Source organism: Balaenoptera musculus, chromosome 7 (genome assembly GCF_009873245.2).
Source record: "Balaenoptera musculus isolate JJ_BM4_2016_0621 chromosome 7, mBalMus1.pri.v3, whole genome shotgun sequence".
In the NCBI taxonomy this organism is placed as follows: Eukaryota; Metazoa; Chordata; class Mammalia; order Artiodactyla; family Balaenopteridae; genus Balaenoptera; species Balaenoptera musculus.
Window position 1 is genome coordinate 55,086,291 of NC_045791.1, and position 18,661 is coordinate 55,104,951.

General features: G+C 35.2%; 1 protein-coding gene across 1 annotated transcript in view; it reads right to left on the reverse strand.

The window, feature by feature from the left end:
* The window catches only part of OLA1 (Obg like ATPase 1), a 172,620-nt gene that overhangs the window by 52,897 nt on the left and 101,062 nt on the right, over window positions 1-18,661 (reverse strand). The window contains exon 5 of the mRNA XM_036857735.1: window positions 16,609-16,784. Within this exon, the coding sequence (XP_036713630.1) occupies window positions 16,609-16,784 (176 nt within the window). The remainder of the gene's footprint in view (window positions 1-16,608; window positions 16,785-18,661) is intronic.

Below are 18,661 nucleotides of genomic sequence, written 5' to 3' on the forward strand. Positions count from 1 at the left end.
AGTTCCAGGTACATAGTAAATATTCCATAGATATTAAGTATTATTATTTATGGCAGAATGCACAATGTGATTCCATTTGTGGTTCTGAAACTATATATAATACATATAAATAAATGTACTCAGAAAATGAAACTGGATAGATGCCTTAACAAATTGGTAGCAATAGAAATCAGGAAGATTGGATTCCAGAGAGACTTTCCCTTTCTGCCTTCTTTTTAAAAAATATAATGCTGTTTTATTTATTTTTAACCAATAAATATCATCTTTAAGATAGGAAAATAAAATAAAGATATATTCACAGGGTGAGGGGGAAGGGAGGATTTCATCTATCCTCCGCCCACCACCTGTAATCCTAAAATTTGGTGGCTAACTGGATAGGCTTGGCAGTTTATCAAGGTGACTCTGCAATAATGATAGCTTCCAAGCCTGGTACTTCTCTCTAGCCAAACCCACTACCCTAATACCTGAAGTTAACACCCAAATGAGCTGACCTATGCTGGTTGGGTGGCTTTAACACACACAGCCAACAAAGCACTCAGACCAAAAGAATGGGGGGCAAGGCCTCCAGCTCAAAATAGTCTGGTTAGAAGTCCACTAATACAGCTTCCTCCTGCTCCAACCAAATATCCCCTTTAAACATCCCAAATAGAGGCAAGTCCTAGCTACACTTTCACTCATGAAACAGACCTCCACTGTATTCTAAGTTGAAATTAAATATCTGCCTGAATCAGAATATTAAGCATTTGTTTCTCTACTAGATGAATGCTGCTGTTTATGGAGAGCAGAGTAGTGATCACTGACTACCATCTTTCTACATACTTCAGTGACTAAAACTTCCAGAAAAGAGTCAGGCAACACAGAAGCAAACTGAGACACCTGGCAGCAATGCTCTGACGGCTGAGCGAGTGTGTGTGGGAGGGTGGGGGGGAAATGTCCTCTAAGAATTAAAATGATCGGTTAATTCTAGCAATAACCTGTTAGAATGTATGTTGGCAGTTGTTGGTTTTCAGTTATGTGATTCACTGAAATAAACAGTGGAAACTTAAAACAGCAATGTTCCTGGCCCGTCGGCTATAAAGTGGCAACTGGAATGGACACCCATTCATTTCTGAGGTATACATCTCAGCGGAGGATTTGACCATTACTAAGAAGAAGGCAACTGTCCCTATCATTTCTGTAAATAAGTCTGAATGGATTTCACCATGTTCAAGGAAGGACAAAGGGAAGAGGAAAAGCCCACAAATCTGATTTTAATAAAAAGGCTACTGAATAAGGAGAGTCATAAAGGAAAGGGAAAATGATCACTCACACACACACACACAGACACACACACACACACACCACTCTCTCAATGAATTATTTGGCATACTTGGCAGAATGCAGAAAGAGCGCCTGTGAAACAAGAGCATGAGGCCATAAACAGAGAGCAGAGTGAGGTTAGAAAAAAATGGATGAGATGTCAAGAGAGTAGATGAACTAAGACAGATTTTTAAGGAAGCCAAAATCAAAGCCGGAAAATAAAAATCCAAGTTGGAGATTCACCTGATATGGCAGAATATAATCAGTGGTTTGAAGGCTAAACTTGAAAAGGGGTTATAGTGAAGTATAACATATACTCAGTGTAACATACATAAGTGTACAGCTTGATAAAGTATCACAGAATGAACATATGCAAGTAACTACCACCTGATCAACACAAAGAATATTACCAGTAATGCAGTCACAATGTTCCACCCCTCACCAGAGATAAGCACTATCCTGGCTTTTTTACACCACAAATTAGCCCGTTATTGAAATTTATGGAAATAGATTCATAAAATACGTATTGTTGTGTCCAGCTTCTTTCGTTCAACATTGTTTGTGAAATTCATCCATGTTGTTAGATATAGTCGTAGTGTGTTCTTTCTTTGCCATGTAATATGCCACTGTAGGAATATACCTCAATTTGCCTATTCTACTACTGATATACACTGAGGTTGTTTATACTTTAAAAAACTATTACACATAAAGCTTCTATAAACAGTCTTGTACATGTACTTCAGTAAATTTATGTATGCATTTCTCTTGAGCATATACCTAAGACTGGAATTGCTCCAGTCTCAGGTCACACATTTACTCAAACTTCATATACATTGCTGATCAGTTTTCAAAAGCAGATGTACTAATTTACACTCCCATCAACACTGTCTGAGAATTCCATTTGCTTCACATTTCCTCCAACGCTCAGTACTGTCAGCTTTCTTAATTTATGGTAAGTGTGTAGCATCTCATAGTCTGAATTTGCATTTCCCTAATGATTACTGGGGCATTTCATCTCTTATGAAGTACTTGTTCAAGTCCTTTGCCTATTTTTCTATTGGGCTGCCTTTTTCTTATTTATAGTTCTTTGCATATTCTGTAGACAAGTTCTTTATTAGATAATGCAAATATGTTCTTTCACTCTGTAGCTTACCTTTTCAAATTTTGTTTAGCAAAAGTCCTAATTTTAATGTAGCCCAATTTTAAAATCTTTTCCTTTACTGTTCTTTGTGTCGTGTTTAAAAAAATATTTGTCTATTCCAAGGTCATGAAAATATTCTATGTTATATTATAGATGTTTTATTCTATAAGAGTTTCACTTTTTACTCTTTGTAAACTTCACTTTTTGTGTATAGTGTGAGGTGGGTGAGAATTTGTTTTCTCTCCCACAAGGATATCCAACTGACCCAACACCTTTTCTTTCTTTTTTTTTTTTGGCTGTGTCGGGTCTCAGTTGCAGCACGTGGGATCTTCGTTGAGGTGTGCGGGATCCTTTGCTGTGGCGCATGGGCTTCTCTCTAGTTGTGGCATGAAGGTTTTTCTTTCTCTACTTGTGGTGCTCGGGCTCCAGGGTGCACGGGCTCCGTAGTTGTGGCGCGCGGGCTCCAGAGCACATGGGCTTTGTAGTTTGTGGCACGTGGGCTCTCTCGTTGAGGCACACGAGCTCAGTAGTTGTGGCACACGGGCTTAGTTGCCCTGTGGCATGTGGCATCTTAGTTCCCCGACCAGGGATCGAACCCGCATCCTCTGCATTGGAAGGCGGATTCTTTACCACTGGACCACCAGGGAAGTCCCCCAGCATCATTTCTTGATAAAAGTATTCCTTTCTCCATTACTATGCAGTGCCATCTCTACCACAAATCAAAGTGTATTTGTGCCTGTATACCCATTCTGTTCCATTGGACAATTTGTCTATCCTTGCCTGTCTTAATCACTGCAGATTTATAATAGTCTTGATATAAGGTTCATGATTACCAAGTCCTCCATCTTTGTTCTTTGAGACTGTCTTGCTTATTTTGGGACCTCTGCATTTCCATGTAAAACTTAAGTTTGTCAATCAAAAAAAAAAAAAAAAAATGATGGGATTTTGGGATCTCACTGAATCTATAGATCAATTTTAGAGAGATATGACATCTTTAAAATATCGAGTCTTCCAATCAAAACATGGTATAACCTTCCATTTATTTATTTATTAATTTCTCTAAATAAATGTTTTATAGTTTTCTGCATAGAAATTTTAGTATAACTTTCAATAGATTTACTCCTAGGTATCTGAATTTTTAAAATGCCACTACAACTGGCATCTTTTTAAAAAAATTTCCTTTAAGTTCTAGATTATGAAATACAAATCATTTTTTATGTTGACCTTGTATCCAACAACCCAGATGACTTCATACACTAATTCCAATGGTCTATATCCCAAATTCCGTCATGTTTTCTAAATACACAGCATGCTGTCTGTGAATAATGTCACTTTTATTTTATCTTATCTAATGTAAGAATTATATAAGACTGAATAGAAGCAGTGATAGTAAGCATGACTGGTTCTGTTCCCGATATGAGGGGGAAAGCTTTCAGTATTTCATCATTAAGTATAATTGCTTATGTAGGTTTTTTTGTAGATACCCTTTCTCAGATTAAGGAGATTACCCTCTGTTCCTAGAGGTCTTTTTTTTTTAAATCATGAGTAATCAAATATTATCAAATCCTTTTCCCAACGTTTAAAGATGTATGATTTTTCTCCTTTATTCTGTACATTAATTTTTAATATCAACCTACTTTGCATTCCTAGAATTTTAGTCATATCATATTATCATTAATATTTATTACTGGATTCAGTTTGTTAATATTTTATTTAAGATTGTGCATTTATGTTCATGAAAGAGATTTGTCTTTAACTCTTCTTCCTTATATTGCATGGTTTGGGTATCAGGACTCTTCTGACCTCGTAAAACCAGTTGGCAAGTTTTCCCCCTTCTTCTATTCTCTGGAAGAATGTGTGTAAGACTTTAAATTGTATAGTGAAGTCACCTGGGCCAGGAGTTTTCTTCATAATAGGGTTTTAAATTATGAGTTCAGTTTCTTCAGTAGATACAGGACTAATGAGGTTTTTTAATTTCTCTTTATATTAGCTTTGTTAAGTAGTCTTTAAAGGTATTTGTTCATTTCAGATTTTTCAAATTACTGTCATAAGTTGTTTATAATATCCCCCTATTAGCATATTAACGTCTGTTGGATCTGTACTCCTCTTTCATTCCTGGTGCTAGTTTTGGGCTTCCTTTTTTGCTCTTTCACCACTCTTGCTAAGAATTTACCAGTCTTATTAGTGTTTTCAAAGAAGTGACTGTTGGCCTTTTTGAGCCTCTTTATTACATGTTTCTTTCTTTTCTATTTTATTAATGTCTGCTCTCATCTTTATTGTTTTTTCCATTACTTTCTCTGGGTTCTTTTTCCAACTCCTTCAGATGGATACTTTGAGAACACTGATTCTACCCTTTCTTATTTTGCATATATACATTTGAGACTATAAATTTATAGAATTTGATTGTATACATCAGAAAAGAATAAAACAAATTTTGAAATATTGTATTTTCATTATCATAGGGTTAAAACATTTTATTTCCATTATGACTTCTTCCTTAAAACATAATATCTTTTAGAAGTGTACTGTTTAATTTCCAAACAGAAATTTTCTAGTAATCTTTTCATTATTGATTGCTGATTTTAATTCCATAGTGGTCAGATACATATTCTTTATGATTTCAATCATTTGAAATTTGTTCATTTGCTATATGGCTAATAGTACGGAAAATTTTGGTAAACGTTAAATTGGTACTTGATAAGAATGTACATTTGTGGTTGTTAGGTGCAGTATTCTATATGTCAACTGGGTCACACTCCTTAATCACATTGTTTAAATCTTCTATATTCTTACTAAAATTTTGTCTGCTTGTTCTATCAATTACTAAAAGAAGAATTAAAATATTCTATCGTGACTGTAGATTTGGGTCTTTTTTAAAGAACTTTTTAGTTCTACCCGTTTTTGCTTTATATATTTTGAAGTTATGTTATTAGGCATATACAAAGTTAAAATTATTTTATCTTCCTGGTAGATTGAACATTTAGCATTATGAAATGCTTCCTTATAACTCCTTTAAAGTCTACTTTGATATTACTATAATACAGTGGCTTTTTTTTTTGAGAGGGGTGGTATATATTTCTCCATCCTTTACTTCCAATTTTTCCATGTCTTCATATTTAAGATGTATCTTACAAGCAGCACAGAGGTGGGTTTTAAAAATCCAATCTGACATTCTCTGTCTTAACTAATTTTTAAAAAATTTATTGAGATGAAATTCACATAACCATAAAATTAACCATTTTAAAGTAACTTAGTACTAAGCCTTCATAATGTGATGTGACCACCACCTCTATCGACTTCTAAAACATTTCAGTCACTTTAAAGTAAAACCGTGTACTCATTAAGCAGTTTGTCCCCATTCTCCCCTCCCACTAGCTCCTGGCAACCACCAATCTTCAGTTCTGTCTCTACGAATTTACCTACTCTGCATATTTTACACATATGGAATCATACAATATATGTGACCTTTATGTCTGTGTTATTTCACTTAGCATAATATTTTCAAGGTTGATCCACATCTGGCATCTGCATTCATTTACTGTTTTAAGGCTGAATAATATTCATTGTATGTATATACCACAATTTGTTTATCTACTCAACCCCTGATGGACATTTGGGCTGCTTCTATCTTCTGGCTATTGTGAATAGCGCTGCTATAAACATGCATGTACACGTATTTGTTTGAGCACCAGTTTTCAATTCTTCTGGAAATATCAATCTGGGAGTGGAACTGCTGGGTCACATGGTAATTCTATGTTTAACTCTTTGAGAAACTGCCAAACTCTTTGCCTTTTAACTGGAGTATTATATAATTTTTAATTACGTCATTATCACCCCCATTGTGCTATTTTGTCATGTATTTTAACTGTACCTCTATACATTAAAGTCATAAGACATTTTAATTTTGCTATGTTTTTACCTTTTATTTTGAAATAATTTCAAACTTAAAGAAAAACTACAATAATAGAGAATGTCTGTACACATAGATTCATTAAAGTATCATTTTGCCGTATTTGTTTTATCTTTTCTTTATATGTATGCATATACACAAGAAAATATACGCATATTATTACATCTGTATATTGCCATACGTATTGCCAGAATTCAGTGATAGACTAGATATGAGAAATGATGGAAAGAGAATGTGTCAAAAACGATTAAGTTTTTGGTTTGCGTAATCTAACAGACAGTGGTACAATTCACTGAGCTAAGAAACCCTCAAGAGAATCAGGTTTGAGGGAAGGAGTTTGATTTCAGATGTGCTAACTTTTGAGCTGTCTTTGAGAAACACATGAGATGTCAAGTCAGGAATTAAATATACTAGCCTGGAGTTCAGAGGACAGATGGGGTTAGAGATACAAATCTGGAAGCTATTTGTATTCAAATAGTAATTGTATCAATGGATACGGATGGCATCACATAGAAAGAGAATTGAGAGAAGAGATGAGAGCCTAAGACTCAACTTTAAGTAATGCCAATATTTAATAGCAAAGGTATAAGAAGATGAGCCTGCAAAAGAAACTGAGAAGTTGCTAGAGAAGTAGGAGGGAAATCAGGAGAATGTGGTCATGGAATCCAAGGGAAGAGTAGTTCAGGCAATGACCCAACAGTGTCCAATACTACTGACAAATCAAGATGACTGAAAATGTTCCTTGGATTTAACAATGCAAAAGCCACTAATGACCCTGGTGGAAACTGTTTGAGTTTAATGAGCAGATAAACCAGATAGATAGAACTGAGTTATTAGGAGGTAGAAAAAACAACTCTTTCAAGAGGTTTTAAAGAAGGAGAATAGGGAAAATATGGTAATTGAAGGATGAGAAGTGTGGTATTCAGGAAGAAGTGTTTTTTAAGATTAGAAAAGACATCTTTAAATAGTTGATGCAAACGGTCTAGTTTGAGAGGGACGAGTTGTATATACAAGAAAGAAGGAACTACTTGGTGACTGAAATACAACTTTGTGAATACATTAAAAACCACTGAATTATATATATTAAAAGGGTGAACTTAATGATATGTTAATTTACCTCAATAAAATCACTTAAAAGCAACAAAGGGAAAAAAAAACAAGGGATGACTAATAGTGTAAGATTTCTAGAAAGTTAGTAAGTGATAAGATTCAAAGAATTGGAATAACTAGCCATAGATAAGAGGAATGAACAGTAGGCTTTAGTTTTGGCTAGTGGAACATTAGAGAGAAAATGAGGGAATTCCTATGTCTGATGGTTTTTATTTTGATCTTTGAAATAGGAGGCAAGGTTGTCTGCTACGGGTAGGGATGGATGAAAGCAGGGAATGGACATAAATAAGAGGTTTGAGGAGAGTAGGGAAGCAGTTGCAGCAGAGAGCAGGAGAGCAACTAGGAAAGCTGGATATAGCTGAGGACCCACTTGAGGTTGCTAATAATGAGTTTATGGGGATACTAACATGTCCTATTTTTAATTTTCTCCATCTGTGTTCCATTGGCGACAGGCAAGGAGAAAGTGGACAGATAGAAATATCCAGGAAAGTATGCCTATAGCATATGCACCAAAACATCAGTTGTTATATGAGTTTATTCCCCTCAGGGTATATATAAATTGATGATTCTAAAGTAGTTTGGTCTCAAATGAGTCTAATCCTTGTGAGCCTTGCCCCAAAACACAATACATTCTTTGTGTTATCATGCTAGTCTTAAACAGCTTTGCACTTCCTAATTGCTGTCTTCAAATAAATAATAGTGAGTACTGAGGACCTATAAGCCAGATACAGAAAGACAAAAACTGTATAGTTCCACTTTCATTAGGTACTTAGAATAGGCAAATCCATAGAGAAAGGAAGTAGAATAGATGTTACCAGGGGCTGGGAGGAGGAGGAAATGGTATGTTATTATTTAAAGGATACAGAGTTTCAGTCTGGGATGGTGAAAAAGTTCCAGAAATGGATAGTGGTGATGAGCGTGCCACATTGTGAATGTACTTAATGCCACTAAATTGTACACTTAAAATTATTAAAGTGGTAAATTTTATTTTATGTATAGTTTTCCACAATAAAATGTTTTTTTTAAATAGTAAGAAGCTTCTGCTTTAGGCTATATCTCAAAGGATGACTAGGAAACAGGACTGAAGGGGCAGCAAAAGGGTAGAGTTGTAGTTAATGAGCTCATGTGAAACCAAAATGTTTAGTTCACTGTTAGGAGAGCTGAGAAAGTATAAGTCAGGCAAAGTCGGATCACAAAGAAATGTGTAAGCCATGGACTTTATGTTGGCAGTATCTTATAGGAAGATGGTGAGTTATCTTAATCAAGGGAATAACATAGTGAGATCTGCAGTTTCTAATTGTGGAGAACAAAAGCAAGAATGGAGGTAAAGAAATCAGTTTAAGCATAAATGAGGCCCAAACTAAAGAAGTTTTTAAAATAAGGAGGAAGGAAGAGATACAAGGAATATTCAGGAGATAAAATCAACAGGATGGGATATAAATAGTACATGAGAGAGAGAAGTCAAAGATACTGATACTCAGTTCAAACAATTTGGGTCCACTGAGTTGGAGACCACGAGAACAGAGAGAATATGGGGAGAAAGGTGAATGAATGCAATTCAGTCTCATCAAGTACTTTTAGTATCTTGTTCTTTTAGAAACGATCTTTTTAAGTCATGTAAGACTAGTTCTGGAAAGATACATAAGAATCTAAAAAGGAGAAAAGGGTAAATGAGAAGACAGAAGTGGGTAGGAGAATTATATTTTTACAGTATACTCTTTTTGAATCTTTTGATTTTAGTGAAAAACACGTTACATATTTAAATATTTTTAATGTTTTTTTAAAGTTATGTAAAAAATCAACTTTAAAAACTGCCATAAGAATAATGAGAAGAAATCTGCTAATAACCATATGTTTGGTGGACGTTAATTATTTCATTCAGAGAGACTGAGAGGAAAAAAAGATCCTGGTTGCCTTATTTAGTTGTTTAATTAAGTAACTGTTAGTTCTATAAATATTTTTTTAAGTATGATGATTTCCAAATACTTGATCAATACAAAATAAAATTTTCCTTAAAGCTTTCTACCTTCATTTTCCAAATTTTGTTTTTCCGAATACAATGTATACACACTTTAAAATCAACCTTGAACTTGATGCCTTGTTATGGCTTAAAGTGTCCTCCAAAAAGACAGGCTGAAGTCCTAATCCCTCAGAGTAGGACCTTAGCTAGAAATTAGCTAAAGATGCCTATCTGGAGTAGGGTGGGCCCTTAATCCGATTACGACTAGTATCCTTATAAGAAGAGGGAAATCTGGACAGAGGGAAGGTAGCCATGAGAAGATGGAGGCAGAGATTGGAGTTATGCTGCCACATACCAAGGAATGCCTGGGGCTACCAGGAGCTGAAGAATCGAGAAACGATTCTCCCCTAGAGGCTTCAGAGGGAGCACGGCCCTGCCAACACCTTGATTTCAGACTTCTAGCCTCCAGAACTGTGAAAGAATACATTTCTATTATTTTAAGCCATCTAGTTTGTGATACTTGTTATGGCAGCCCTAGGAAACTAATACACCTAGCTAATAATACCAATAGTAAATGTTTATCCCACTCTTGCCTTCTTTAGTGCCTCTGTTTTAACACAACAGCAAGACCCACTTTATAAAAGGTATCTTTATGACAGAATATATGAACATTATACTCAGGAAGATTGTTTTAGCATTAAAAAGTTAGCTCATGTTTTATGCTAGAGTATATCTAATTCACGTTTTTCCTGCTTATTTACATAAAAATACATAACAAGCAAATCTAGCAAATGGAAACTTCATAGGAAGAGAGGCTTGAGTGTTAAATTTCTGAAAGATCACCCAGAAAATAAAGACACATTTGAACAAGTATTAAGGAATAATTAGTAAATACCTAGTGAACAAAATACCTATTTTTCTTATAACTTCCAAGTAGCTTTTATAGCCTAGGATCTGCATCTAATTAAAGTCCCTGATTCTGTTAGTCAAGATTACAAACATAAACTGAAGAAAAGAAGACAATCACATTTTATACCTTTAGACCATTTGTTAGAGAATACAAGAAAATAGTAAAAACAGACAACTCCCCTACAAGAACTAGTTGGTACCAGAATCACATAGATAACCTCTCTGTATTAGGAAAACTAAAGATAAATCAGAAACAGGGAATATAAAACACCACCAAATTAAACTTGTGATCCTAAAAAACAACCAAAAATAAATAGAACGATTAGGATAAAAAGTTTAGATGTACACTGGATGAAGAAATGTTAGCAGAGACTGTTGGTGCCCTGCCCCTATGCCCTTTGCCCTCACAGATCTGGTACATGCTGAATGGCTTCTTACTGTAAGCATGTGCAACTGCCTAAGCGCCGTGCGCAGACCACACAGGCATCAGGTGCCAGGCAGGTAGTTAACACTCCGAGGAGCAGCCCATAATCAATGACTGATGGAAATTAGTTAATAATTAATTACCCCAGCTTCCTCATCCTTCCAGTGGAAAAACTACAAGACACTTTCTACACTGTTTTCTAGAGACCCCTGGAAGGGCTGATCCCCTTCTGCTCAGGGTTTTCCGCCTGCTCATATACATAACTTTGTATTGGTTTCCTTCCCTTCCTGGTCTTAATTCCCCACTCCCTGATGTGTGCCTCCTGAGTTAACTCCCAAGAAGACTACCTGTACTCTAATTCTTGCTTCAAGGTCTACTTCTGAGGAAACACAACCAAACTTTAGATTAAAAGGCAAAGAGTTTGAGATATGACTCAAAATGGCTTTGTAACTCAAAATGTCAGTGTTAAGAAAACACATAAGGAGCTTCTTCTTAATCTTCATAAATTACATTGCCTATCCAAATTTTTAGGCTAGTGAAGATGAAATTGATACTAAAGTCTATGATTTCTCATGTGTGCATCTATTCCAGCTTCACATCTCCTACCACATTCCTTTTCCAATCTTGGACAGAAACTTCAAAACCCAAAACTTCAACACTTCTCTAGTGCAAAGCTAAAATTATAGTTTGATGAATACAGGTCAGAAACAGCTAAGGACAATATATATGCATTTACCTATTTTTTTGGAGGCCACCTAAAGGAAATAATTTCCTTAGACCTTTTTTTTCTTAAAAAAATTAATAATACATTGCTATGAAAAAAAGTCAAGTAACAGAGCGGTATAGAGGGGAAATAGTCAAAGTGCCCACCCCAATCACTCACTCTCTCACAGCCACTAGTCCCTTTCCAAACACTTTACCGTTAAAAACCTTTTTTAGTTTCCAAATGTTTACCGTTAAAACATAACAACTGAGGATATTTCCATACCTCTTTTGATGCACTTATAAAAATACAGCTATCATTTTTTACATAAACCGGATTATACTATAAATGTTGTTTGTAACTTACTTTTTTTAAGGCAAAAGTAGTTATAATGTAAAAATATTCACTAATAAATAAACTACTTAAAATAACTCATCCTAAAATGTCTTTCCCTGCTTAACATTGGTCTTTATCCCCACGAACTGTCAGATTGTTATATTATGATATCAAGCAAACTGTTGGTAAAATTCTATCGAGGAGACCTCCATTTTCAATACTAATGAACTAAGTGATTCAGAGTAACTGCGCCTATAAAGACAACAATAAAGCAGGTCTAAATAGAGAAAATATCTTCTTAATAGTACCAAGGACCTAAAAAGGTAGTGAGGCATTACTAGACCAAGAAAAGGGTAGGGGAAGGTCTAAGACTCTTCTACCCTGGGGTGGAGGGTAGAGGGCTGGTGGCTGCTCTAAAGCAGTGATCCTCAAACTCTGTGTAGCGTGCACAACAGGAGAGCCTGTTAAAACACGTCCCCAGAGATTCTGATTTAGTAGCTCTGTAGCTTGCATTTCTAAGAAGCTCCCAGGTGAGGGTGATGCTGCTGGTGTGAGGACCACACTTTAATTGTGCCTGATCTAGACTAGAGACTGGGACAGCAGGGGATGAGGAAAGTATAGAAATGATGTAAGGAACACACATAAGACCATAGAATCCATGGGATATTAACCCCTCATTCCATCTTCCCTTCTCACCTTCACCTCAGCAGGTTTGGGATCCCACTGCTGCTCTTGGCCACTTTTACCTAGACTCATCTGCTGATCCTCAGGAAAGAGCTAAGACGCCAAAGCTCTTTGATTTATGACAGAGGAGGCACCTCACTGGAGTAGGAAAGGACAGTCTTTTTTTTTTTTTTTTTTTTTTTAATTTATTTTATTTATTTTTATTTTTGGCTGCATTGGGTCTTTGTTGCTGCGCACGGGCTTTCTCTAGTTGCAGCGAGCGGGGGCTACTCTTTGTTGCGGTGCGCGGGTTTCTCATTGCGGTGGCTTCTCTTGTTGCAGAGCATGGGCTCTAGGTGTGCAGGCTTCAACAGTTGTGGTGTGCGGGCTCAGTAATTGTGGTTTGTGGGCTCTAGAGTGTAGGCTCAGTAGTTGTGGTGCACGGGCTTAGTTGCTCCGCGGCATGTGGGATCTTCCCAGACCAGGGCTCGAACCCATGTCCCCCGCATTGGCAGGCGGATTCTTAACCACTGCGCCACCAGGGAAGCCCAGGACAGTCTTTTTTTTAAAATGGTGCTGGAACAACAGGCTTCCATATGGGGGAAAAAAATCAAATTGGTTGCCTGCCTTAAACTACTTACAAAAAATAAATTCCAGGTGGGTTAATGAGCTAAGTGTGAAAGATAAAACAATAATGCTTTTAGAATACAAGAGATTATCTTGATGACCTTAAGGTAGGAAAGTTTCTTAAACAAGACAGGAAAACACTAACCTTAAAATTAACACCTGTTCATCAAAAGATACTATTAAAAAGATTAAAAATAAAAGCCACAGGGCTTCCCTGGTGGCGCAGTGGTTGAGAATCTGCCTGCCAATGCAGGGCACACGGGTTCGAGCCCTGGTCTGGGAAGATCCCACATGCCGCGGAACAACTGGGCCCGTGAGCCACAATTACTGAGCCTGCGCGTCTGGAGCCTGTGCTCCGCAACAAGAGAGGCCGCGATAGTGAGAGGCCCGCGCACCGCGATGAAGAGTGGCCCCCGTTTGCCGCAACTAGAGAAGGCCCTCGTGCAGAAACGAAGACCCAACACAGCCATAAATAAATTAATTTAAAAATAAATAAATAAATAAGAGCCACAGAATGGGAGAACATATTTGCAATCCATTCAAAGCAAATGACTAATAACCAAAATATATAAGTAACTTTCACAAATTATTGAGAAAAAGACACTGATCCAATAGAAAATGAGCAAAATAATTAGAACAAGCACTTCACAAAAGAGGAAATCCTAAAGGGCCAATCGATATTTTAAAAGGTCTCTAATCTTACATAACTAGAGAACTGCAAATGAGAACCATAACCAAATATCATTACACAGCTATCAAACTGCAAAAATGAAAAAATCTGATAATACCAAGTAATGACAACAGGATAAACTCTCACAGACTAGGAAAACAGTGTTATCTAGTAAAGTCGAAGATATACATATACTACTGACTTCTATAATAAATATAAGCCTTAGACTACCCTTACGTGCATCAGGATGTAAAAGAATGTTCACAGTTGCATTGCTCATGATTATAAAAAACTTTGAGGGAAAATTCAAATGCCCACTGACAGTAGAACAGATCTTAAAATTCTGGTATTTTTTTTCAGTAAAATATTTTACATTAAGAAAAACAAATGAATTAAAGATAAATGCAACATAAGTGAACTGTACAAAATAATGCTGAATGAAAATGCTCATATAAATAGATACATGATACCATTTATATAAAGTTTACACTCAGGAAAATAATTCTTATCATTGCAGGTGGCACATACACCGATAAGGATATTATTATAAATTTCAGGATTATGGTTAGCTGTGGGAAGACAGAAAGTTTTAAGACTGGTAAGTGATGGAGATATTTTGGGGTGCTAAACAATATTCTATTTCTTGACCTGCAAGTAGGTTTTACTCCCGTTTGTTTCACAACTGTTTGTTAAACTATACATATGAGGTTAATGCATCTTTTGGGACATATTTTACAATTTTTAAAAGCATTAAAAAAAAAAAACCCAACATATTGGCCCTGTAGTTGGACTAATATGGTTGAAAAAGTTGATCTACAATTTACTAAGTATGAAATCTTGAGCAATTCACAAACCTCTTGAAACTTGGCCTTCCTCAGTTTTAACATGGAGATAATAATATATACCTTGCATGTTGTGAGATTTAAATAACATATATAAAAAGTGTCCAACAGTGCCTGGCTCAATAAATAGAAATATAAGATGTTCCTAAACTGAAGGATTCTGTATTGTAAAGATGTTAATTCTTTCCAAATTGCGTTACGGACCCAACCAGAGTCCTATTTTTGCTAACAACAAACTGAAAAAAAATTTCTAAAAAGCCATCTGTTTTACCATACTTACCAGTATTGGCTTTGCTACAAGATAATCTATAGCATGAATTCACAATAGGGGTAATATTACTCCCAGAGGGGCTAAAATTGGTTCTTGGGGGTGAAAAAACTTCGTTATTAAAATGTTTTGTGGCCCTCCAAAGCTCATCTATCCAACAAATTCTTACTTGTTAGTATTTAATTTCTCTCATTAGGGAGAAATTTAATTAATTGAAATTTAATTCAATTTTTTTCCTTCGGGACAGTGATAATTAAAAAAAAAAAGGTTGAGAAACACGAATCTATAATTTATTCTGAAGCAGCTGAATCTAATATGAGGAAAGAAAATTAGACACAAATAATCACAGTTTTTGGAAATAAGAAGGAGTAATAACAGTCAGCATTCTAGTTTTCTTTGAGAAGAAAGGCCAGGAAATGGTAGCCCAAGAATTTCAGAAGAAAGTGATGCCTCTTTTCCCCATTTAAGGAAAAGCAATATCAACAAATTTATTTTGAAGACAGTTAATGCTTCTGAAATATACATGGATGTCAGTAAGTTTCAATTAACTAAAGGATGACTGCATAAGGCTTTACTCTAATCAGAAACCATGCTGTTTGGGGCAAAGGAATTGCCTTCAATCCCAATATCTGTCTCATGATGTTTTCCCCCTTTACAGAAAGGGATATCTTTCATACCCACATGTGAAATCCCCTTTTCCATCCTAAATCTTGTACAATTTCCTCAGACAAATCGCTCTCCTTTCTCCATTCTATTTGAATAGGGAAAAAGTGAAATAACTATGATGTTAAGAAAAGTAAAATGACTTGGGCTCACTCCAGACTCTCAAGGAAATCAGTAGCACAACACAGGTCTCCCTGTTCCAAGACCAGGCACTTTCAACCATAATTTATTGGTAGTGTGACTATGTTTAGAGGTTGATTCTGTCATTGATTTCTTCCTATTAGAGTTCCCTAATCAAAGGTGTGTTTTCCAAACTTATTAAAAATAAATGAGAAAGCAAAAAGATAATCAGTTTCCAAAAATGAGGAAATAAAAAATAAACATATTAAAAACACATGAAAGTTAAAAAGAAAGAAATCTCTTCCTATAACAAAAAAACATAAAAAGCAAGAACAGTTTATGGAAGATGTTAATTAATGAGAAAATATATAATTAAGGCTGCTTTTTTAAGGTAAAAGACAATTTGATGATACGTAAACTAAAAGCTTCAAAACAGATTTTGAAACATTTCCTACAATATTACTAATAATTATTCACTACAATGTGATAGAAAACACATTTGAATATTAAAGACAATGACATGTGTTTTCACTCCATAAAAGATTAAAATTATCTGTCTACTTTAATAGTGCATTCATTCGGTCAATCGCTGTGGAAGACCAATTCCTTATGTAAATCACTTCTTCAAATCCACAAAACTCATATTCAGTCCTTTATCTAAATCCAGTAAGTTTTCATCATAAAACCCCACATCTCCAACACCAAAACTTGAGGATATACATAGTAACCATAAAATACTCAATATTACTGCTATATATGGTTTCCTAAGAACACCTTAAACAGCCTGTCACCATGATCCTTTGCTGTCAAGAGAAAACAACGTTTCTCAACAATTTTTTAACAGAAATGATCCTTGAATTCTAAAATTCCATAACAATATTAGTTATTGTATGTGCTTTATTTTAAAAATTTAATCAAGGAAAATGAACTCAAATATCTAAAGAAGCTGTAGATTTTACTTACATATTCAGGTTTTAGTTTTTTATCTCCTCCTCTCACAGCCACTTTTTCTAGTTTATCTATAATGGGCCCAATCATTTCCTCATCTTTAAGCTGAAGCTCTTCATGTATAATTTCTATATCTCGAATAGGATCTACACTTCCTTCAACATGCGTGATATCATCATCTTCAAAAGCACCTAAAATAAATTAAAGGGAAGCAATTCAATAAACAAATAACACAGAAGGTCATTATTAGAGTGAGTCAAGATTCTTAGAAGGTTAGCAATTTATTCAAGTTATTCTGAATTCTTACAAGTAGGACAGAGTATTTTTTTTTCCTATTTAGTACTATTTAGGGCACTAGCGGCAAAATAGTAATTCAAGAGCCTCAACATTTCAAAAACTGATTGAAATAAATAAAATTATGATCTTTAAAGAAAGAAGATTATGCTCCAGAACTACTGGTATTTTCAGGTTTGGTACATTAAAAGATACTGTATTCCAGGCATGAGAGCCTGAAGTTCTAAACTGCACTATTAGGGTTTCCAAGGGAAACTGGATTTGGGGCGGGGGGGTGGTGAAATCATCTGGCAGACCTCTTCCCTGCTTCAATCTACTTTATCACTGTGGTTCTGACGGTGATTAGATAATGAACCACTCAGACACACAATTTACACAGCAGCTAATTTCGTCGGCCTGATTTGAGGGTATGGTTTTTAGGGGACTATCAAAGAAGCAGATGAAGGTGCATTCGTCATATATGAGTGACAACCATTCACACTATCTGTACAAAATGGTGCTGGCCCTTATTAGAAACACATGCTATTATCACATATTTAAAGTGCAGTTGAAGCCATAATTTCAAATTGCCAACTGGAAACATAAGGGTAAAACAACCAGACATTACTCAAGCATGTGTACTGACTTTATGCCCTTTTGAAGACATAATGTGGCAACATAATTCAACTGGGATTTACTCAAATTATCAGATAACAGTATCACAAAAATGAACAAATACTAAGAAATATTATAAACAGAAAGCAATGATATACCCACAAAACAATAAACACATTTATAAACAAGTTAATTTAATTAAAATTACCAATTAGATTATATTCCCAAAATGAGATGCTTTCAAACATACAGTATCAATTATTTTAGATAGAGGTATCATAGGAATCATGAAAGACAGTTTGATTGAGTTTGATAAGAGAAAAACAGTGACTACAGCTCATTATTACTTACAAAAAAACCAAGATAATCTCATTACAGGTTGCAAAGTTTTTAAATATAATTCCCCAGAATTAAAAATAATTAATCTGTTCATATCTTAACGTGGAAATATTCAGTAATAATAATTTTTAAAGTAAATTATTACAATTAAATATAACTATTTAAAATAATACTTAAGTATTCTTGGCAAACAATCGATGTTATATAGTAGCTGATTCATATGAACAAAATTAGTAAGAAATGAGGAGGTACATTATATCTTACTAGTAAACACACCAGACAATGGTTTAGGTAAATTTTCTGAATACCTGAAAAGTATGAAAAAAGTTTCCCTGGAAGCACAATACTATTCACTTCTTATCATGATGAGGCAACTTACACAAATAGCACAATAAAACAGGAAAACTGAAAATAAAAGTTTCCTGGCACTCAGATCAACAAAGGAAACATGGTCAGTTCAGTTATAGAAATAAAAAACTTTTTATGACACCTAGAATGAAAAATTTCTTATATAGTCATCTTGATGTAGGGGCTAATGAGTAATGAAAAATTTCTTATATAGTCATCTTGATGTAGGGGCTAAATGAGTAACTATAGTGATGTCCTCAACAACATCCCTACAGTAAATGCATCAGCAGATTTTAAATGGCAATTTCTTAATTTCAGCCCTCATTTTTTAATTTATTTTTTAAAATTAATTTATTTATTTTTGGCTGTGTTGGGTCTTCGTTGCTCTTCATGGGCTTCCTCTAGTTGTGGTGAGCGGGGGCTACTCTTCCTTGTGGTGCACGGGCTTCTCATTGCAGTGGCTTCTCTTGTTGCAAAGCACGGGCTCTAGGAG